The 22,927-nt window shown below is 37.6% G+C and overlaps 3 protein-coding genes across 3 annotated transcripts; 1 reads left to right on the top strand and 2 right to left on the bottom strand.

Moving 5' to 3' along the window:
* Window positions 1-4,245: 4,245 nt before the first annotated feature.
* LOC133287802 (uncharacterized) lies at window positions 4,246-5,592 on the bottom strand. The gene is made up of 3 exons (XM_061485481.1): window positions 5,463-5,592; window positions 5,202-5,351; window positions 4,246-5,093 (listed from the first exon to the last, which is right to left on the bottom strand). The coding sequence occupies exons 1-3, from the start codon at window positions 5,590-5,592 to the stop codon at window positions 4,246-4,248; spliced, it is 1,128 nt and encodes a 375-aa protein (XP_061341465.1).
* Window positions 5,593-7,561: 1,969 nt separating this feature from the next.
* On the bottom strand, window positions 7,562-18,571 carry LOC133287780 (uncharacterized). Its single transcript, XM_061485452.1, has 15 exons — window positions 18,298-18,571; window positions 17,239-17,400; window positions 17,001-17,117; window positions 16,830-16,914; window positions 12,987-13,095; window positions 12,803-12,870; window positions 12,561-12,686; window positions 11,373-12,451; window positions 10,860-11,060; window positions 10,691-10,751; window positions 9,250-9,363; window positions 8,851-8,964; window positions 8,668-8,774; window positions 8,297-8,360; window positions 7,562-7,929 (listed from the first exon to the last, which is right to left on the bottom strand). Exons 1-13 carry the CDS (start codon window positions 18,354-18,356, stop codon window positions 8,673-8,675), a joined length of 2,397 nt encoding a protein of 798 aa, XP_061341436.1. The 5' UTR covers window positions 18,357-18,571; the 3' UTR covers window positions 7,562-7,929; window positions 8,297-8,360; window positions 8,668-8,672.
* A 1,702-nt stretch (window positions 18,572-20,273) lies between these two features.
* On the top strand, window positions 20,274-22,175 carry LOC133287801 (uncharacterized). The gene is made up of 4 exons (XM_061485480.1): window positions 20,274-20,523; window positions 20,614-21,285; window positions 21,370-21,430; window positions 21,602-22,175. Exons 1-4 carry the CDS (start codon window positions 20,274-20,276, stop codon window positions 22,173-22,175), a joined length of 1,557 nt encoding a protein of 518 aa, XP_061341464.1.
* The last annotated feature ends 752 nt before the right edge of the window (window positions 22,176-22,927 follow it).

Raw genomic sequence — 22,927 nt, 5'->3', positions numbered from 1 at the left:
ATAATATAATTTTTTTAATTTTGGCAATGAGATATGAAGCTCTACAAAGATAAAATTTTGTTGATGAGATATGACTAGATTTTTTCTTGAGTTTAATTGATGGGTTAATCGGTTTTGGGTTTAGAAATTTTTAAGCTAGGATTAAGAAAATACCCAAGTAGGTAGAGAAAAATTAATATATTGGATCGGTTTGGATTGGATCGGTTTTCATCAACTCATCCAAAAACTGATCCAATCCAATTAAAATTTGCGGTTTTTAATCGGTTTTCGGTTTTTCGGTTTTCGGTTTATTCGGTTATCGGTTTTTCGGTTCGGTCACCGCGGTTTAAATCGGTTTGGATCGGTTGATGAACATCCCTAATGCTTAGACTGATATACTTTATCCTTCAAGGGATTCATCAGTGACTCGACCAAACACAAACAGTTCAAATATTTTAACTAATTTATTTTGAATCAAAATAATTAATCGTAATTTGTTTAAATTAATTTATTTTGTGTATATAATAAGGGAAAAACATCTATTCTTTTAAAGGATAAAAGCTTATATCATTTTAGATCCTAACCGTTGATTTTCGTCTATCTACGGTTATAATCTATCGGGTCAAACTTAATGGGCCAAATTTATTATTAATTAATTAATAATTTTGATCTAATAAATTATAATCGTTGATGGACGAAAATCAACGGTTATGATCTAAAATGATATAAGCTTATATCCTTTAAAATGACAGATGTTATTCCCAAAAAATAATTAATAATTATTTTTTACTACAAATTCCAAAATATGTTTAGAGATATAATAAAATGATTTGTGTACCTTCTCCAATGATTCTCGAAAGAGTTAGTCAATTTATAATTTGATCATTGTCGCCTTTCTTTTCTAACAAATCAAGTTAAATTTCATCCTAAGATAAATTTAAAAAATTTGATCTTTGCATTATACATGCTTCAAAGCCAAAAGGATTGTTGCAAACATAAAGTTTTTATTAAAATAAAAGCAAACGTGTGCGTGATTTATTGAAAGAACTTTTGAAATTAAAAATAAAAGCAAAGTTAAATGGTGCTTGATCTTGTTCCCCTCAAATTATTCATAAGTTATTTTAAATAAGTTAAGTTATAAAAATTGTTTTAACTTCTAATAACACAACAAAAGAAAATTTGTATTTGTTGGGAGGAGGATATTTGAGAAAAGTAAAGGTGTTATAGAAAGATATGGAGGAAGAGAACACTTCTATTACTACACAACTCTTTTCTTTTTGGCTTATTACAAAATGATGGAGATGACCCCTATTTATACTAGTGGCACCTCCTCAAAACAATGACTCCAAATAATTCTAGAGTTTTCTATACTAGCCTAGTACAAATATTAATTGTGGTAGGTGCAACTACCCTCATTAATAATGATAGGTGCAACTACCCTCTAAATCTTTCACGAAATTGACTAGAATAGAAATTTTTAGATCTTGGGCTAAACTATCTCCTAAAGTATAATTCTAGATGTTGGGCTAAATGTATACTAAATCAAGTTTATTTATTTAACACCCCCCTTAAACTTGATTTTGTAACTCCAAGCAATTTTCTCATCTTGACAAAGTCTTCATTCTTGAGTGGCTTGGTGAAGATATCTGATGCGTGATCTTGAGACTTCACATATTTTATATGCACCTCATTTCTTGCAATGCATTCCCTTATAAAATGATAGTGTGTGTCAATGTGCTTACTTCTATCATGGAAGACTGGATTCTTTGCTAATGCAATGGCAGATTTGTTGTCAACATAAATATTGGTTGGCTCCTCTTGTTGCATATTCAACTCCTTTAGCAAGTTCCTTAGCCAAATGGCGTGGCAAACACATGATGTAGCTGCGACATATTCGGCTTCACAAGTAGACAGAGTGACAATAGGTTGTTTTTTTGACATCCATGTGAAAGCAGTATCTCCCATGTAGAACACAAATCCAATGGTGCTTTTCCTATCATCCATGTCTCCAGCCCAATCACTATCACTATATCCAACAAGTTTATATTCATTAGAGGATGAGTAAAACAAGCCAAAGTCGATAGTACCTTTAATGTAGCGGAGGATTCTCTTTGCAGCCTTCAAGTGAGTGGTAGTTGGAGTCTCCATGTAGCGACTAATGAATCCAACAGCAAAGAGAATGTCAGGTCTGGTGCATGTCAAGCAGCGCAAACTTCCAACTAAGCTTTTGAAGAAAGTAGGATCAACATCTTCTCCTTCATCATACTTGGACAACTTAACTCCACATTCCATTGGGGTGTTGATAGACTTGCAATCGTCCATCTTGAATTTCTTCAGTATCTCCCTTGCATAACCTTCTTGAGTGATGAAAAAACCTTCTTCTTTATGTTTGATTTCAATACTGAGATAGTATGCCATTTTTCCAATGTCAGTCATCTCAAACTCCTTCTTCATCACTTTCTTGAACTATTCAAACATCCTTGGATTGTTTCCTGTGAAGACTAGATCATCCACGTACAAGCACACGATCAAAATATCTCCATCTTTGAGCTTGACATAAAGTGCATGCTCGTAAGGGCATTTGATGAAACTATTCTCTTGGAAGTACTTGTCGATTCGACTATTCCAAGCTCTTGGTGCTTGTTTTAACCCATAAAGTGCCTTCTTCAGCTTCAATACCTTATCTTCATGTCCTTTGACTTCGTACGCTGCTGGTTGCTTGATGTACACTTCTTCTTCAAGTACTTCATTCAAAAATGCTGACTTTACATCCATTTGGTGTATGCTCCACTTGTTTTGAGCTGCTAAAGAAATAATTAGTCTAATAGTTTCTAAGCGAGCAACAGGAGCAAATACCTCATCATAATCGATTCCTGCTCGTTGACTATAGCCTTTTGCCACCAATCGCGCCTTGTATCTTTCAACTTCTCCCTTGGCATTCCTTTTAGCTTTGTAGACCCACTTCACACCAATCGCCTTGTGCCCTTTTGGAAGTGAAGCTAGGTCCTATGTTTTGTTCTTCTCAATCGCATTGATTTCTTCATTCATAGCATTTCTCCATTTCTTGCTTTGAACAGCTTCTTGAAAACTCACTAGCTCAAAATCAGCAAAGAGGCAAAATAGAGTGAGATTATCTTGATTTTCCGTTACCTCATAAATTTCTTGCAGGCTTTTGAAACGTGGTACTCGTTCACTTGAACTTCTAGATGACGATGGTTGTTCTTGAGAACTTGCAGCTGGTGAAGTTGGTGGAGTAGTTTCCTCTGATTCCATTCTTGGTTGCACATTCTCTTCTTCCTCCATAGAGTAGGGAAGGAAATTATAGTCTTCATTACATAGACCCCAATTCCATTCTTCTTCTTTGTTAAACTCCACATCTCGACTAATGATAGTCTTTCTATTGTTCGAATTGTAAAGTTTATAGCCTTTAGAGTTAGAATCATACCCGATGAAGATGAGCTTCTCACTTTTTTCATCAAGCTTGGATCTTTTCTCATCATGAATATGTGCATAGGCTATGCTTCCAAACGCTCTCAGGTGGGAGATCCCAGACTTTCTTCCACTCCTAGCTTCTTATGGCATCTTTCCCTACACACTTCTTGTTGGCGAACGGTTTAAAAGATAGACGGAAGTTGCCACGGTTTCAGCCCAAAACACTTTTGGCATCTTCTTGCTCTTGAGCATACTCCTTGCCATGTTGAGAATGGTTCTATTCTTCCTTTCAGCTACTCCATTCTGCTGTGGGCTTCTAGGAAAGGTTAAAGGTCGTCGGATTCCATTATGATCACAAAATTCTTGGAATTCTTTGGAAGTGAACTCTCCACCTCTATCGGATCTCATGGCTTTGATTTCGCATCCACTTTCTTTCTCCACACTAGCCTTGAACTTTTTGAAGACTCCAAACACCTCTGATTTTTGCTTTAGGAAATACACCCATGTATTTCTTGAGAAATCATCTATGAAGAGAAGAAAATAATTACTTTTACCGAGTGAGCTTGGCTTCAATGGTCCACAAACATCTGTATGTATGAGCTCTTGCAGCTTGTTGGCTCTTGACAAAGACTCCTTTGGAAAGCTCTTTCGACATTGCTTCCCAAGTAAACATCCTTCACATAGCTGGTCAGGTTGACTTATGGAAGGCAATCCTCTCACCATCTCCTTCTTGTATAGCAACTCAAGACCACCAAAGTTGAGGTGTCCGAATCGTAGATGCCACAGCCAAGATGCATCCTTTTGACAGGCTTTGAGACACTTTGCAATGTCGTGTTAAATGTTCAACAGAAACATTCTATTTCTTGACATAGACACCTTAGCAATCAAGTTATTTTGATTATCTCTTAAAGAAAGAGTATTATTTTTTAAGTGAACATCATACCCTTTCTCTAGGAGTTGCCCCAGACTCAAAATATTATTCTTCATGTTGGGCACATAGTACACATTAGAAATGAATTCATGCCTCCCGTCTTTTAATCGGATAAGAATCTTACATTTTCCTTTCACCGGTGTCTTTGATTCATCTCCAAAGGAGACATTTCCATTCACTGATTCGTCAAGTTCCACGAACATGTTTCTTTTTCCACACATGTGATTGCTTGCCCCCGTGTCTAGATACCATGTATTCTCTGGTTCTCCTACATTGTCGTTGCGTACCATCAATAGAATGCCATCTTCGTGACTCCTTTCCTCCACATAGTTTCCCTTCTCCTCAATTTTTCTTGTAGGAGTTCTACATTCATAAGCATAATGGCCGAACCTTTGACGGTTGTAGCACTTGATTTGAGACTTGTCACGTCTTAATTGCGAGCCACCTCTTCCACGACCTCTTGTTGAGCTCTCTCTTCGATTTTCATTGGCATAGTTGTTGTTGAAGCCTATTCTTCCACGTCCATGACCTCTTCCTCGACCACGATATCCTCCTCGTCCTCTTGTGTTGCCAAAGTCTTCTTCCTTTTCTTTGAAGTTGAGTTGTGTCTTCAGTAATTGTTCACCAATCCATTGCTTCTTCTTTTGCTTTTCCTCATATGCTTGTAAGGAGCCCAAGAGTTTCTCTATTGTCATGGCTTCCAAATCTTTTCTTTCTTCTATGACAGTGACAATATGATCAAATTTTGAATCTAAAGATCGCAAAATTTTCTCCATAATTTTTACATCATCTATCTTTTCACCATTTCTTTTTAATTGATTAGTCACCGTTAAGATTCTAGAAAAATAATCGGAGATACTTTCGGCATCTTTCATGTGTAAAGTTTCAAACTCACTTCTTAGAGTTTGAAGACGTACCTTCTTGACTGGCTCAGCACCCTTGTAAGAGGTTTGTAGCTTCTCCCATGCTTCCTTTGCGGTGACTGCCTCCGAAATCTTCTCAAAAGCATCTTCATCCAATCCTTGATAGATGAGATAGAGAGCTTTCTTGTCTCTCTTTCTTGAATCCTTCAATCTATCCCTTTGAGCTTGGGATAGAGTAACTCCATCTTATGGCTCACTGTAGCCTTTCTCTACCTCTTCCCACATATCTTGTGATCCAAGGAAGGCCTTCATCTTGATACTCCAATTATCATAGCTGCTCTTGGTGAGCATAGGGACTTGGAAATGAACCATGTTGCTACTTGCCATTTCTCTAGAAAAGGATCTTAATGCTTTGATACCACTTTGTTAGGAGGACGATATTTGAGAAAAGTAAATGTTATAGAAAGATATGAAGAAAGATAACACTTTTATTACTACACAACTCTTTTCTTTTTGGCTTATTACAAAATGATGGAGATGACCCCTATTTATACTAGTGGCACCTCCTCAAAATAATGACTCCAAATAATTCTAGAGTTTTCTATATTAGCCTAGTACAAATATTAATTGTGGAAGGTGCAACTACCCTCATTAATAATGGTAGGTGCAACTACCCTTTAAATCTTTCATGGAATTGACTAGAATAGAAATTTTTAGATCTTGAGCTAAACTAACTCCTAAAGTATAATTCTAGATGTTGGACTAAATGTATACTAAATCAAGTTTATTTATTCAACAGTATTTAGTGTGTGTGTGTGTGTGTGTGTGTGTGTGTGTGTGTGTGCATGCGCGCGTGTGTGTGCGTGCGTGTGATAAAATCATTTCTTCGGTTGCTGGATGTCCAGCAATAGGTCTTACACCGTTGACTGGTTATAATTTCACATATTTAATGCTTTCACCAACTTTTTTATGCTTATGATTTTCCATATATATATATATATATATATATATATATGAGGCAGGATCCTTTGACACCAATGTCAAATTTGAAATTTGACACCTCATCTAAAAGTCGTTAGATCAAAAAAGATCAATGGTGTCACATGCTTACAAATCAGAGTTGTTGATTTTTTTTTATCTAACGACTGTCAGATGATGTGTCAAATTTCAAATTTGACACTGGTGTCAAAGGATCCTACCTCTATATATATATATATATATATATATATATATATATATATCAATGTTATTAGAACCGAACCGGTCATTGACCCGGCCGAGGTACCGGGTCACTGGGTCAATGGTTCAACCGGTGGGTCACTGGTTGAACCGCATGAACCGGATATATATATATATATATAAATTTATATTTTATACTTAATTATATAATAAATATTTTGAATGGTGTCATCTAAACAATAACCTGATGTAGTTTAGTGGTATTTGCTATGTTGTATATCCTCAATGGTAGGAGTTCTAATCCCATTAGATGCAATTTTTGACTTAATTCTCTTAACTTAATAGTTATATATTAAATGGTGTATTTTATTCAACATAATTACAAAAATATCTTGATTTCCGCCTCAAAACGACGTCGTTTTGGGCTCACTGTAGTAGATAAGCTATCTACATTGACTGTAGAAAAACCAAACTCATATTATATATATATATATATATATATATATATATATATATATATATATATATAATAACTTTCTTCCATTCGAGTGGAACATACCACGACATGCAGAAAAGTACATAGTATCTAGATTTAGCAAGAAGAGAAAAGGACTTGCACATGGCTACGTTCATCTTTTTTTTTGGATTTCTGTCTTTTATACTTTTTCTCAGATATTCGGCATCTTTTGTTTCAGCATTCTATCAACCATCTGTTTGGATTCTTATATTTATACACTCCATCTTATTTTACTCCCTAAAACAGGTAGTTCAATTTTATAGTTCATACGAGTTGAAAAGATGTTACAACTCATACACGGAAAAATGAAATTTAACGTGAAGACAACCTCATTGAAGATGCAAAAATCAACACAACTTTTCCCACATAGGAGGGAAGACCAATAACAATTTTTGCCGTGCACCAGAATTAACACATCCCAACCCTACGTGTCCTATGATATTTTATGAATTGCATGACATGTCTCCGTCGATGTTAATTACGTGCCTATTTTGTTTTGATATATATATTTTTCTCTATTGACCCATTTATTATTATATCATCCGTCTGAAAGGTTTTTTCTTCCGCCGTTCGATTAATGCGAGTTCCACAATAAATCTGTGAATCATATGCCACTCAATAAGAAAGAACCTACATAAATTATGTACTTAAAAAAGAATATACAGGCTAATCTGAGAATAATGCCTGGCGTCAGCATGCTGTAATTCAGTGCCATGTCCTGGAAAGTAAGAGAATTTCCCGAAGACAAAATAATCTATTTCTTTTTTCTTTTTTCTGAACTACTGAACAGGATACACGTGTAGAAAGGAAGATGCCCACTTATGGGTTGGGGGAGGAGGGTTGGAGGAGCAAAAGAGAAAATACAAAACATGTTAACAAAGGATAACATTAGTACATATTCATACAATGGATAATACAAAAATATACATTTTCTGATGCAGTGTGAGTATGAAGTTCCAGGTCTCGGTTGCATGTGCTCAGCATTGGATATGGTGTTAAGTTTGTGTAGATCATCAGCAGAGACAGAGCTGCATGGGGATAAGATACCTTTCAATATCTCATGCACATCAAAAAAGGATAATTCTATGGAGAGTATACCTCTCAAGGGATTGAGCTTTAATTGGTTGAATTGGTTTTTCAATTAACGTAATTGGTTGAGTTGTTGGTTAAAAAAAAATAAAGGTAAGAGTCTCTACTCTCAGTATACATCTCGTGGAGAGAAAGCTCATTATACCTCTCAACTTCTTGAGAGGTCCACCTCTCCATAGAATTACCCTGAAACAAAATATATTTCTTTTCCCGTACTTAAGCAGAAAATTTTATCGAATTGTATGAGTTTATAATTCATTCATATAACCAAAGAAGAGAGGCAGGAGGTTGGGGTAGAAGGCTTACCATCTGAGTATTACAGATATTGTGAAGCAGATCATTGAATCCATCTCCAATCATTTGTCTAAACCTACAATTAGACAGTAACCGTGTAAGGATAATAAACTAAATGTCAATTATTGTGATCCAAATACATAATTTTGAATTAGATTCTTCTAAATTATCTTCAAAACAAAAGTTTAACTGTCATAGTTGTTTCACCCAACCAACAAAAACGTTTTTGCTAAGAACATCGAGCAGCATAGCCTATCCCTAATCCTCGTCTACGTTGATTTTTAGTACTCATCAAGCATTTATCTCCACAAAAATCAAAACCACATGTCACTTTTTATGTTGTCTATTAACATCATAAATCCCAAACAGAATCAATATATAACCTTGCTCACTGATTGACTCCAATGATGGTCTCCTCAGGAAAGTAACTAGGTCCATTGTTATTCACAGCCTGAGCACCGTCATACTGGAGGACCCTAAGCTTTCCTTCCTGGAACCTCAAGCAAAAGATTATCAATTGAAGAATGTAAGCGAAAGCAAATTGATCTCGGCCAGAAAAACCATACCTTCGTTCCATAAACTAGTCCTCCCCCAGCAAAAGGATGAAAGCATGCCACATTGACCTCATCTTCTGCACTTGGAAGCACCCTAACAAGTTCCATATCCGACACTCTGTATACCTAAAGGACAACAAATTCGGAGACATGAAATTCAGAATAAAAAAAATTTAACTACAAGGGGATAATTGAGATAATTGATAACAATGTCAGCCCATAGACTGAGACTGAGCACACCCGGTTAATCAGTAGTCAAGAAAACAGTTACACAATCTAACTTTTGTGTTCCAGAACCATGCTTACTTTGCAGCTAAAGATTATACAGACTATAACAGATGGGTGGATAAATTATTTCAAAATTGAGTCAGATGATGAAATTTTAAGAGGAAAAAAAAAACAGCATTTTACCTCTAACACTGTATATATAGGTAATGTTGTTTCTCCATCAATGACAATACTTTTAAGAAGAGAACCATGACGTCGACCATAGGCAAGTAGTATGTGCTCAGATGTAGGTGAGAACTACACATTAAACAGCAGTTGCACAAATTCAATCCACTAAAATAAGGGCTTTTCCAATTCAATCCACTCAAGAAAAATGACAGAAGTAGCTTTTAATAATTAAAGAAATTAATAAGATTAAATTTAACAACCTGTAATAAGTAATAACAAGGGGTTTACTACTCTTTCTTTTTTTGGTGTGCAAAGCACATCATGCAAAAAAGGGCACATATATGTATCTATGATTGTGTTAGAGAGAGGGAGAGGAAATTATTCATGAAACATAAATATTAAAAGAGGTATAGGTTCGTGCTGAGAAGGAAAGATAGAATTATGATTATGAGAAAGCATATTGTAACGCCCGGCCACTTGCAAGAATCAATGACTGTCCCCACACACTAACACGAGACTTTTCAGTGTGCTTTGTCCTCACTCGCACACTTCCCGGGAAAACTTCCCAGGAGGTCACCCATCCCAAAATTGCTCCAAGTCAAGCACGCTTAACTGTGGAGTTCTTCCGATCCGGGCTACCGACAAGTAGATGCATCTTGTTAGTATAGGTAGTACCAATTAATTCTTATAAGCCATTCCTAACTGTACCGTCCCATACCAGCACAGTCTCTGGAATCCCTCTCTTTCGGGTGTTGATTCGATTCATTCATGAACCCCCAAGCTGCAAGATTTGGCATGAGCCGCTCATTGTCCGTGCCCTTTCGCACCGGCGATCACTCCCTGCCCTTGCCAGCTCTTGGGATGTTACATGCCCACCAGCTTCCGCCTGGTTCGTCCTCGAACCACACCGTACTGGAAGAGAGGCCCTGCTCTGATACCACTTGTAACGCCCGACCACTTGCAAGAATCAATGACTGTCCCCACACACTAACACGAGACTTTTCAGTGTGCTTTGTCCTCACTCGCACACTTCCCGGGAAAACTTCCCAGGAGGTCACCCATCCCAGAATTGCTCCAAGTCAAGCACGCTTAACTGTGGAGTTCTTCCGATCCGGGCTACCGAAAAGTAGATGCATCTTGTTAGTATAGGTAGTACCAATTAATTCTTATAAGTCATTCCTAACTGTACCGTCCCATACCAGCACAGTCTCTAGAATCCCTCTCTTTCGGGTATTGATTCGATTCATTCATGAACCCCCAAGCTGCAAGATTTGGCATGAGCCGCTCATTGTCCGTGCCCTTTCGCACCGGCGATCACTCCCTGCCCTTGCCAGCTCTTGGGATGTTACACATATGATGAACTAAAAGTTGTATAAATGGAAAGAGGGAAACATATAATTATATCTATATATACACATACACATACACTAGCCTAATGATAAATTAATTATCTGACCTGAATTGAAGTCAGACAATGAGCTGCTCTAATTGCCCGTGAAGCAAGCACCAATCCAAATCTGCTCAACAAATATATATGACAAGATTATTTTAAAATTTATTATATTCACTTAAATGAGTTAGAAAAATAATAAATGCTAGGCAGCAATAGTTGAAGTGACCCCTACGTTGCTTCCTCAAGGGAATATATCCGCAGCTCATACATAACTTGGTGTGCGGAGATTGGATGCCGAGTTGGTGATGTTGCAATGCCAGGCTCTTGATGTACTGGAGTTTGTAATCCAGGATCAGCTTCTATATGAGGAAGCATACATGCAACACAGGCAGCTAAAAATCTACCACATGGTGAAAAATGGGCACCCATTTCACTGCAAAATGTAAACAAAATTTCGAATTAAATATATAATGTCAATGTTTAAATATAATGCCATTTTTATTAAGTAATAAGTTCATAATCATTCAGTATTTATGACCAAAAGTTTACTTCACTCTGAGAATTTATGACCAAAAGTGTAAATATAATGCCCTTTCTATTAAGTAATAAGTTCATAATCATTCAGAAGAGAAAAAAAAAAAAAAAGCAATCAATTCACATAATGTATGTAAGATATCTTTTCTAAAACAACAATCACACTATATCAACCACATGCTGGAGTGGACAAAAAAACTTAAGAAGGTACCTGCAGAGGACAGCATGTGGTATGGTTAGACGGCATCTGTCAGCATTTAGTGGGGTACAGGGATTTTTTATGTCATGCGACCATACTCTTAACTTCACAGTGCAAGGCAACTCTGCAGCTGCCGCTGCAGCCACTGATGTGGTAAGTTCTGTCTGGATTCGATTTATGATGGCTTGGATATCAGACCCATCATGTGGATTATTGATAGCAGCAGCAAGATTCCCAGATTCAGATACAGGTACACGGGATTGTGAAAAATTATTCCGTAAACCTGATCTCATAGAAGATCCAGGTATGCTGATGCTGCCAGGAATTGCTGAAGATGACGGTGCTTCATCAACATTAGAATTAGAAAGATTAGATGCCATCACGGAAGAACCAACCTGTTGGGCCAGAATGTCACGACTAACACCCATGTGAGGAAGCACCGAGGGAACGCCAACTTGGTTTTGACCCATTAACCATCCTTGCAGAAAAGGTAACTCCCATCCACTTGCGTCTCTTGAAGGAAAAAACTGATGAAATTGACCAAACTCTGAGAGAACCCCACGATTTCCTGTTTGTCTAGATAGTCCATGTAACACACCATTAAGGGTATTAGTGGAGTTTCCATGTTGGCTTCCTTCTGCAGGTCTAATTTCATCAGTCTCCATACCATCCATTGTGAGGTTACTGATGCCAATTCCCATTCCATTAGAGAAAATAGTATGAGCAGGATATTCTGCACCAGTTTGAGAACTAGCGGGCATCTCGGAGAATGTATCCATGGGAGACACTGTAGTATCATATTGCTCTGTTGCATTTGTATCTGCTTGAAGCTGCATCAGGGCAGAAGATTCAATTTGCATGCTACCTGAGCCAACATCATGACTAGCATGCTGCAGTTCTGCTCTTGATTCATCAACAGTATATGAAGGCATGAAGAAGAAAGGTATTGACAGATAAGGTAGTTCGCTGGACAAACTAATATGTTCGGTATGATGAATATTTGCGACAAAAACAGCAGGCGGAGGATATTGTAAATAACCAAGAGACGTTGCCTCTGTCATTGAGGAATCCGAAGAGTCGAGATCATTTACCTATACATCAATACAAACATGTTAACCAAAAGGAAAATCCAAAAATTAACATTCTAATTTCTGAATAGCATGGGTAGATAGGCAACAAAATACATATCAGTTCATTCACCTCGGCTGTTAAAAGATACGGGGCAGCATGCGGGTGAAAATGCACAGCCCGAAGCGAGCGCTTTGTCTTCAACACAAATGTTGGTGAGGATGCTTCGCCTTTCTTGTTGTAGTGCCATATGTACAGCTGACAATGTATTCCAGATTATATAATGTAACATCATCCAAAAAAAATGCCACCAAAATGCACTAAAATTCATTACAGATTTAAAGAGCATGAGAGGTTCTAAGAAAAATCACTACCTTGTGGCCTGATGCAACGGCAATTATTTCCCCTTTGGCATGAAAAGCAATGGATGCAATGGGACGATCTGTGAGAAAACACCCAATAGATTCATCAAAGAGAGAACCCAAATACAAGAAAAAAAAATAACGACAATATTTAGTAACAGTAGCAAAGGAAAGGAGGGATAGGAAGTAAATATACAGAAATGATGAGATATTATGCACTCTGATGTATTAGCATCCCATAGACGAACTTCTTGATCCAAGCTCCCACTAGCAAGTATTTGTGGATGCAACGGATGGAACCTAACCTGTAGCCATTAACATATAATTAAAATTTGACAATATGAAAAAGCAATTCCAAAAACGCAAAAATGCTTTCAGAAGAAGAGAGGATTGTGCACATTAGTTACACCAAAGAATCAACATCATAACATAAATGCATCAGCATCTGGCTAGGAGTTAACAAAGCCTTCAACTATCTCAGTGATCAATGCTTGAAACTGGCATTCAATAATACAATTTTAAAGCCTAATTTATTGAAACTAACATTCCCACCACCATGTATTGTTACACAAATTGGACTGAAATCTCCTGTCCCCTACACTGTCTCTCCATTTAAAATTTGCAAATTCAAAAATAAGATGCACATCATCTTTTTCAGGGATTGTTAAATCCCTAGCACCAGTTAACACCATTTTCATCCCACTGTATGTTGTAGGTTCTTCCGCCCCAACGCCTCATACTTTCAACTTTATCTACTTCAGGAATTGTCATGACTTACTACCTGCACACAACAATCTTATTTTACAAAAAGGCAAACCCCGATGCACAAGGCTCCCCGATTTGCGAGGGTAGAGGTGAAGGTTAATTGTACGCAACCTTATCCCTGTATTTTTGCTAAGAGGTTGTTTTCCCTACTTGAACTTGTGACCTTCCAATCACAAGAAACAACCATACTGCGGCTCTAAGGTTCACCCTTAACAATCTTATTTTACAGAAATTGTTCAAAATTCTTACATTGCAGTTCAAGGAAAACTAAAATTTACGCAAACTTGTTTTTTAAGACAAAACTACGAATTAATAGTATGTCTTGGACTTCGTTAAATTTTTGTAAAGCCTCGAACTAAATATAAGTTGACACACTCGAATCTTCAATCATACAGCAGCAGGCAATAACCCTCTTCCCATCTTACTCTGCTCTCTTACCCAAGGGAAGGGTGCTCGTGGTAATGGTTGGCCATAAACTTCAAGCAAAGGAAATGGCGAATGAATTCAGGAGAAGAGGACGGGTCGAGGCAGAGAACCCAAGAGGTCAATATGATAAATTGTGAAAAGGAAACAAATGGAAAACAACATTAACTTATGTTAGATGGGAAAAGATGAGCTGTTATTTTAAATTGATTTGACAAGTTTGAATTGTTCTAACTATAGAGGCATTAAGCTAATGAGCCATACTATGAAGATGTGGGAGAGAGTCATTGAACATTGCTTGAGGAGATATCAAGGTTTCTATAAATCAATTTGGATTTATGCTAGGAAGATGTACCATGGAAGCCACTTTTTGATGCAACAATTAATGTAAAGATATCGAGAAAAGAAGGACTTACATATGATGTTCATAGATCTTGAGAAAGCATATGATAGGATTCCAAGGAAAGTTTTATAGTTGGTTCTTGAGAAGAAAAAAGTACCATCAAAGTATGTAACGGCAATCAAGGAAATGTATGATGGGGCTACTATATGTGTGAAAGCTTGTAATGGAACATCAAGTTATTTTCCTATCACGGTAGGTATAACCAAGATTCGGCTCTAAGTCCTTATCTCTTTGCCTTAGTTATGAATGAACTAACAAAAGATATTCAAGAGGAAGTGCCATGGTGTATGCTTTTTACAGATGATATTGTGCTTATTGATGAGAATAAAGACAATGTTAATAGAAAACTTGAATTGTGGAGAAGCACGTTGGAATCTAAAGGATTCATATTAAGTCGGAGCAAGACTAAGTATTTGAAGTGTGAGTTTTCTCTGGCAAGAGATGTAGACCAAGATCTCGTGCATCTACTTGGTCAATAGGTACCCAAGAAAGATGCTTTTAGATACCTGGGATCCATTTTGCAAAAAAGTAGAGAGATTAATGAGGATGTAAATCATAGAATCAGAGCAGAGTGGATGAAATGGCGTAGTGCATGTGCATCTGGGTATGTGTGACCGCAAAATCCCCCTTAAGTAAAAAGGAAAATTCTATAAAACAACAGTAAGGCCTACAATGCTTTATGGAGCTGAATGTTAACCAACACATAGGCAACATGAGCATAAAATGGGAGTAGCAGAGATGAAAATGTTAAGGTTGATGTGTGGTTATACGAGAATGGATAAGATAAGAAATGAAAATATTCGACGAAAGGTAGGAGCTATAAAGCACGGATACGCAAAAAAAAAAAATTCTACGTATCAGACACACGTCCGATACGGATACGTTGGGATACTCTTTCTTTGCGTATCAAATGGGTCAATGGCATTTCAGTAATTTTTAAAAAAAATAAATAAAGCGTGTTTTTTTTTTTTTACAAAAAGCACCCAAATCGATTGAATCTCAGACGCCCTTAAAGTTCTACTCAATGTTGGTTCGCCGTCGCTGTTCCTCCTCGGCTCCTCCACGGTGGTAGCTGTTCGCAATCGATCTTTCTTCCTCCTTGGCTGTCGGTGGTAGCTGTTCGTCCTCCGACCTCCATCGTCGTTCTTCCTCCTTGGCTTTCGTTCTACTCCTTTTGGCTTTTTGTCGGTCGCTGCTCAAAAAGGATCCTCACGCACGGAGTCACGGTGTCGGTAGGTAAGTGAAGGATCCAATGCTGTATATTCTATTTGTATATAATATAATAGAATGGAGTGATTTTTACATTGAAGGATCCAATGCTCCTTGGTCTGCTCAAATATAATATAATATACAAATATATTTTTATATTATATTTGTATATTCTATTTACATAAAATTTATATTGTTATATTCTGTATATTTGTATATTGTATATTCTGTTTTTAATTTTTCTTTTTAACATGATTTTGTATTTTGTATTTTTAAATATGATTTTGTTTTGTTAACATAATAGAAAATATTAATGTGAAGTACACTATATTAAAAATATTATTTAATACTAAGACGTATTGGAACGTATCGAAATATTAGTATTTTTGAAGTAACGTATCAGACACACGTATCGGGAACGTATCGAAAATGCCATATCGGTATCGGTGCTTTATAGGGTAGGAGTACTACTGGTGGCTGAAAAGATCAAAGAGCATAGATTGAGGTGGTTTGGGCACGTAATGAGAAGGCCCCTGGATGCTCCCGTAAGAATAAAAGTTTGTTACCAAGAGCTCAACACAAAGAAAGGTAGAGGTAGACCGAAACTTACTTGGGGGAAGATAGTAAAACAAGACTTAATGGAGAAAAGCTATAAGCATGGTGGAGAGTTAGACCCGTTGCTATTCCTATGTTCCAGATGGTCTCTTTTTAGTCATTTTCCTCTTCATCTCCCCCATTTTCTTCTTTTCTCCTTCTTTTATTACTTTTATTTATATATATATATATTATTACTATTTTATTTATTTATTTTTATTTTATCTTTTTATATTTTTTCAACCCTTTTGTATCTTTTATTTAGGTTCATCTACCACCGACCCCAATTAGTTTGGGATAAAGGTGTTGTTGACAAGTTTGAATTGGGGACACATAGAAGGGGGCATGATTTCTGTCCTACGCACATTATCTAAAACAAGGAAGCGAAGGATACTAATTCATTAAGAATTATTAAATAACTGCATAAATTGAATGGCAAGATATGATTTTGTTGGTTAATAAGAGAATAGTATTCACTCAAATACATAGAATTGTCAGTTCTAAAGATTACATCTCATCAAACTTCATGCAAAAAAGATTCCTCGATCCTTCTATAAACTACAATCAGTACTACAACAAAAGCTAAAAGAAAGAAAAAAACATATGCTCAAGAAATTAAGGCAAGCAGGCCTATTTCAAGCTTACCACCCAAGGCGTCCTCCTATGGCCAACTAATACCTTTAAGCAACTTCCACTTTCGCAATCAATTATCTTTACTGTGTGGTCACCACTACACACGGAAAACAAACAAATTCAATCACAAAAAGGATCTTCATTTCAAATTAGCAAAGAGGAGAAGAACTAGTTACAACTTACTGAGTGGAAGCAAGAACCTTTCCATCGGGACTAAATGCTGCTGCAATTGTTGACCGTGGAGGAGGCAATAAAGGACAATACTTAGCTGTCAAATGCCGCAATGACTCAGCCTCAACCCTGAAAACCATTGTTAGAGATGTTTAGTCCCCAAAAATTGATTTTTCTTAGAGAAATTCCACATTCTCAAGAGGCTTGCTTTTTCCTCGATATAATTTATAGACTGTAATAGTGTATGTACCATGAGAGGAGGCCACGCCTTGCATCTCTCACTACTTCATTTTTAGGTCGAGAACAGGAACTAGATTTTGATTTAGAAGCTGCTCCCCAATGCCATTTTGCCATGTGCTTTGTTCTGGGCGAAATCTCTCTCCGTGCAAGCAAATTAAATACATTGCTACCACTGACCAAATTCAACACATCAGATAAAAGAAATATCGTAAAGAAAAATATTAGACTTCAAATTCAATATAAAAGAAGGAAAAGGTGTATTCTTCATCAGTTATTGAAAATAAACCTGAAGATGATTTAATAATAAGAAACTTATGAATTTGTAGCTTATAGCGGTATGACCAATCACAATGTCAAGCATAGTGTTGGAAGGTGAGATATTCAAGAAACAGATATTGGAAAATTTTGACAATCAATTTACACGCTCCATGACTATCCATCCAGATCATGCATAATAATGTCCCGGTGAGTACCACACTGCCAAGTATCTATGATCGATAAACTCATGCGATATGCTCCCTATTGATTAGGTAATATGCATATTGTAATGTCATAATACTATGACCATATCATATAGCTAAGTTCACATGACTCAAACAGACCCCAGGCCATAACTATTGCTGGTTTTCGAGTCAGCGACTGTGAATTGAAGCTGATAGACAACAAGAATTACTTAACAAGAAAACAGGATCCAACTTGAAAACTAAGCAAACCAAACCAGCATACAAAATCAAGCTTCAGAAACAAAAAACAAACATATCAAGCACAATTTCAGCTGACTCTAATGATGAGAATATTATTATTAAACACTGCCAATATCTAGAATCAGGGAGCTATACAGGCCTAAAGACCATCACAATAAATCAAATTTTGCAAATTTCCGTTCAAATCACACAACCCAGAATTCAAAATTCTTGTCCGTCTCATGGGTTTGGTCGGAAATGAAGCAAAACGGGGAATTGAAGCCAAGATAGCCACACGGCAAAAAATTACAGTTAAATAAAAAAATAAAGGCTAATCAAATCGATGCAAATGAAAAGTGGGTAATCAGAAAGGGAGGAATTGTAACCTGCTGTTAGAATTATAGGAAGATGAGGTTTGATCACGAGGGCGAGGTAATCCCGTCATTTCTGTGCGAGGGACCAAAATTCATAGAAAATTTGAGATTAAAGATAACACAACAGAGGATCCAATCTGAGAGAGTTACATTCAGAGGAGATTCATTGTTTTGAATTCTCAGAGACGCCAGGGTTCGGTTCGGTTCGATTCGGTTCCTTCGAACAACTCAGAGCCTCTCTCTCTCTCTCTCTCTGCGTGTGGGTGAGGACGCGTGCGTGGCTTTATTTCAGAGCCTCCTTGTTTGATTTCAAAGGGGGACAGACCTAGGGAGACGACGGTAAAAGGAATTCTCATGTTTTGGGGTTACAATTGGAATATCGTTGAGTTTTAGGGGGCGAATGTGGGAAAAATAAAATATTCATAAGGTGAGCTATATTGATCGTTCAATTGATGAGATTATTCCACGTCCACCGTTGGATCATACTAGCATAGGGATTCATGAAACCAACCTAGCCAGAACGAATATGTTCAGTTGTTCACCACCCACATGAACTAACTCTAATTATGTAGGGTGTCACCTAATATATGTAATACAAAATCATTGTTTCAAAAAATAAAAATATTAATAGAAACTATGAAGGGAAGGGCAAAAATATTAATTTATTACTTTTTTAATAAAAAATTACGAATAAGTAGTCGTTTTGCAAAATATTATGAATTTATAGCACCCAAACACGTCCACATGGGGCGTGTTGTCATGGAGAGAGACACGCCCATGTGGGGCGTGAGCTACTGAAGGGGACACGCCCAATGTAGGGCGTGAGTGGCAGAAAAGAGACACGCCTCTTATGGGGCGTGAGCTGTGATGGTAGACACGCCCAACATAGGCGTGTTCCACTGGAAGGTCACGCCCAATCTGGACGTGAGTGATTAAACTGCAGTCTATTTAAACACCCACCCCCTACACACTCTTCACAACTCTCTCATTGTTATGCTTAAACTCTATGATAGTTTGCACTTGTTTACTCATATTTTGTTTTATCTTTTTAAATTTTGATTTTAAAAATGAGTGCGAATTCTGATACTATTCGTGTTGTTCTATATTTTAACAGTAGGAAAGAAGAAGGTCGTCGTGGTGTTATTTTTGTAGGGGAGAAAAGGCCATCACGTATTAAACGGAACTCAACAGTTGCTGAGCTGCATCAGAAAATACGTCAAAAATTATGTCTTCAAGACAACCAATTGATCACTCTAGTCACGGCAAGATTATGGCAATGTGAATAATACATTAGCTTGCAAGTGGTCGATGACGAAGACATCGATATGGTAATGGAAGAGTTCTTGAACCAGTCCAGAAAGGATTTCTTAGAGTTGTATGTGGATACTACCACCGCGGAGGAAGTTGTTATACCAATGAGGTCAGTTAGGTCTACTTCTCCTCTTAATGCATCCTCATCTGCTGCTTCTGCTGTTAACATGTCTGAGGAAGATGAACATGACCCTACTTGGGTTATGGATGAGGAGTATGACGAAGATGATGAGGAAAATATTGCAATGGAGGATCGTCTTCTTGCAGAGGATGCGAGTGCATCGGACAATGACGAAGAATGTGGCAGGTCTGGTACTGAACTTCAACCATGGCATGATTTGGGGGAGTCTCGTATCGTTGTACATCATGACACAACATCGAGTCAAGTACCAGAACATCCTGAAGGTATGCTATCAATTAATATACTGACAGTTTGGTTGTTGCAATTTTTGATTAAGAAAATAATTCAATTATATTATTATTATTACATAGTACATGTAGGCGATGCACCTGTTGATCCTTTTTGGTCAGAAATTCCACATTACACATATATTGATTGGGATTATCCGAGTGAGGCACAATCATGGACGTAGAGTTTGGGTTCAATCCAGGGTCCATGGCAATTGGGAGAAAAGTTGTTTGTTAACCAACACTTTACATCCAAAAAAGAGGCTCAGATGGCAATCAAGCGCTACCTCATGAAGAAGCATCAAGAAGCAATTGTGGTTGAGAGCACTCCCACAAAATTAAGCATGAAATGTTGTGCACACGTCCAAGGTTGCCCGTGGAGGATCAGGGTAATTAAACCAATGTATGGTGAAAATTGGAAGGTAACAAAATGGGGTGGGAATCATAATTGCTTGAATGACCATCTTTCTCAAGATCATCGACAACTTGATTCTAACGTTATTGCAGCACTTGTAGTAGGTACATAATTTCAAATTAAAAAGCTGATTAAAATTGCAGTTGATATACCTGTTGTTCTGTTAATGTTTATATCCAGCTTTTGTAATTCAGAGATGATAAAAAAGGAACCTTCAGTGGCCATTGCGCTCGTTCAGGAGAGGATAACTCATTCATATGGATTCAAAGTTTCATATAGAAAGGCATGGTATGCGAAGCAGAAAGCCATGGCAATGTTATATGGTGATTGGGAGGAATCCTATGCATTTTTACCCAGCTGGTGTGAATATATGCTTCGTTTTTCACCAGGTTCCTTTTACAATATTCAAACAAAGGATTGTTTTGTTGCGAGGCAGTTGGTTCCCGGAAAACGTGTATTTGTTCGTTGTTTCTGGACTTTCAGACAATGTTGTGAGGCATTTAAATTTTGCAAACCAATGATACAAATTGATGGCACTCATCTATACGGAAAATATAAGGGAAAGTTGTTGATTGCCACAGCTCAAGATGGTAATAATGAATGTGTGTCACTTGCATTTGCCGTTGTTGAGGGTGAGACGTTGGAGGCTTGGTCATACTTCCTTGCCAATCCTCGTCAGCACGTCACACAAGTGCAGAATATATGTCTAATTTCAGACCGGCATGTTAGCATATTATCGGCTGTTGAAAATAATCCCCTATGGCAGCCACCCCATGCATTTCATGTGTTTTGCCTGCGACATGTTGCAAGCAATTTTAATCAACGATTTAGAAATGACAAATTGAAGGCTAGCCTGATGAATATAGGTATGTTGCACACTATGATTAGTGAATTAAAATGTTGTAGTTTTTCGTTAAGCGTCAAATGTGTGTTTTTTAAATTGTTCGCAGGATATACTCCTTGCATGGTGGATTTTGAGAGGTCGCTAGCACGATTTCGTGACACAAGCAGGCAAGTAGCGGAATGGATTGATGTCATCCCTAAAGAAAAGTAGTCGCGTGCACATGACCTTGATGGACGAAGATTTGGGCATATGACAACAAAATTGGCAGAATCCATAAAGAGGGTGTTAAAGGGAGCAAGAAACATGCCCATTACTGGTCTGGTAAAATTTACATACAGTAAATTGGTCCAATATTGCGTGGAAAGAGGTCAATCGGCTTGTAGACAACTTGAATCTGGTCATACTTATTGCAAAAATGTGATTGAATCATTGACACATAATGAATCAGTGGCAACAATGCATACTGTGCGTACATATAATGTTGATGAAACTATTTTTGAGGTGGATGCAGGGTTTGAAAGGACATATGTTGTCAACCTTATTGCTCGTACATGCCAATGTGGACAATTTAAAGCAATTAAATATCCTTGTAGTCACGCCGTTGCTGCAGCGTTATCCATTCGTCGGAATTATCGACAATATATAGATGATGTTTTCAAGACGTCAAACTTGGTAAAGGCGTACTCATTTCCATGGGAACCAATCGGCAATGAGCAAGCAATTCCACCCAATGCAGGTCCTGTGGTAATACCGGATAAAAATATGTTGCGAGCAAAAGGTCGTCTAAAGTCTACAAGAATACGGAACGAGATGGATGAGGTTGAAACTATTACATCACGCAGGTTATGTGGTCTTTGTAAGCAACACAGGCACAATCGTAGGTCGTGTCCTAACCGTGGAAATAATGCATGATATGACTTGTGGGTGTTTGTCACTTATGAACAATTATTTTGCCAATTAAAATGTATCGCTCTATTTTTTAAAAATTAGCTTTTATGGTGATTGTGTGGTTTCTTGCTTATAACATATAACATCGCATACATAAAAATTATTTGTTTACTCCTTGCATGCTAATAGAAATATTCAAAAAATAGTCCACAATAGTCAGCGATAGCACAGTACACAATAACAACAGTCCCAAAAAATAGTCAATACATCAGCCCATCTAACTAAACGAAAACAAAAAATAAAACTACGACCAACGAGGCCATGGCCTATCACGTGCCTGACGTGGGGGTAATCGACGCCTAGACTGAGCCTCACCAGATGCGCATGCCATGGGGTTAGCCTGATAAACCTGCTCACTCTGTGTAAACCCCTGGCCATACGATGTACCTTCCTGGCTATCATAATACTGCGGCGGAGGAGGACCATGGTACATAGGTTGTGGCCCGCCTGCTTGGCTCAGCACTGGCGGTCTAAACCAACCCTGCATATCAGTGCGCTATCTAGGAGCAATAATAGGATCGGGTATCGCTCGAACCGATTCCCATTGTCGTCCTAGTCCACGTCCCTCCTGCCTGCCACTAGGCACCTAAATGGTCAACATCGGCTCCTCAACAGTCTGCGTAGGTGGAGCCTCTGGCCCTGGCTCCTCTACTCGTGCCGACTCTCTGAATATTGCAATAATGCGACCAATCTCGTCATAGACCCACTCTAAGCCA

Source organism: Gastrolobium bilobum, unplaced genomic scaffold (genome assembly GCF_033153095.1).
Source record: "Gastrolobium bilobum isolate Gb01-03AN ecotype WA unplaced genomic scaffold, APGP_CSIRO_Gbil_v1 utg7986, whole genome shotgun sequence".
In the NCBI taxonomy this organism is placed as follows: Eukaryota; Viridiplantae; Streptophyta; class Magnoliopsida; order Fabales; family Fabaceae; genus Gastrolobium; species Gastrolobium bilobum.
The sequence above is the reverse complement of the archived record's forward strand: the minus strand, read 5'-3'. Positions and strand labels throughout refer to the sequence as shown.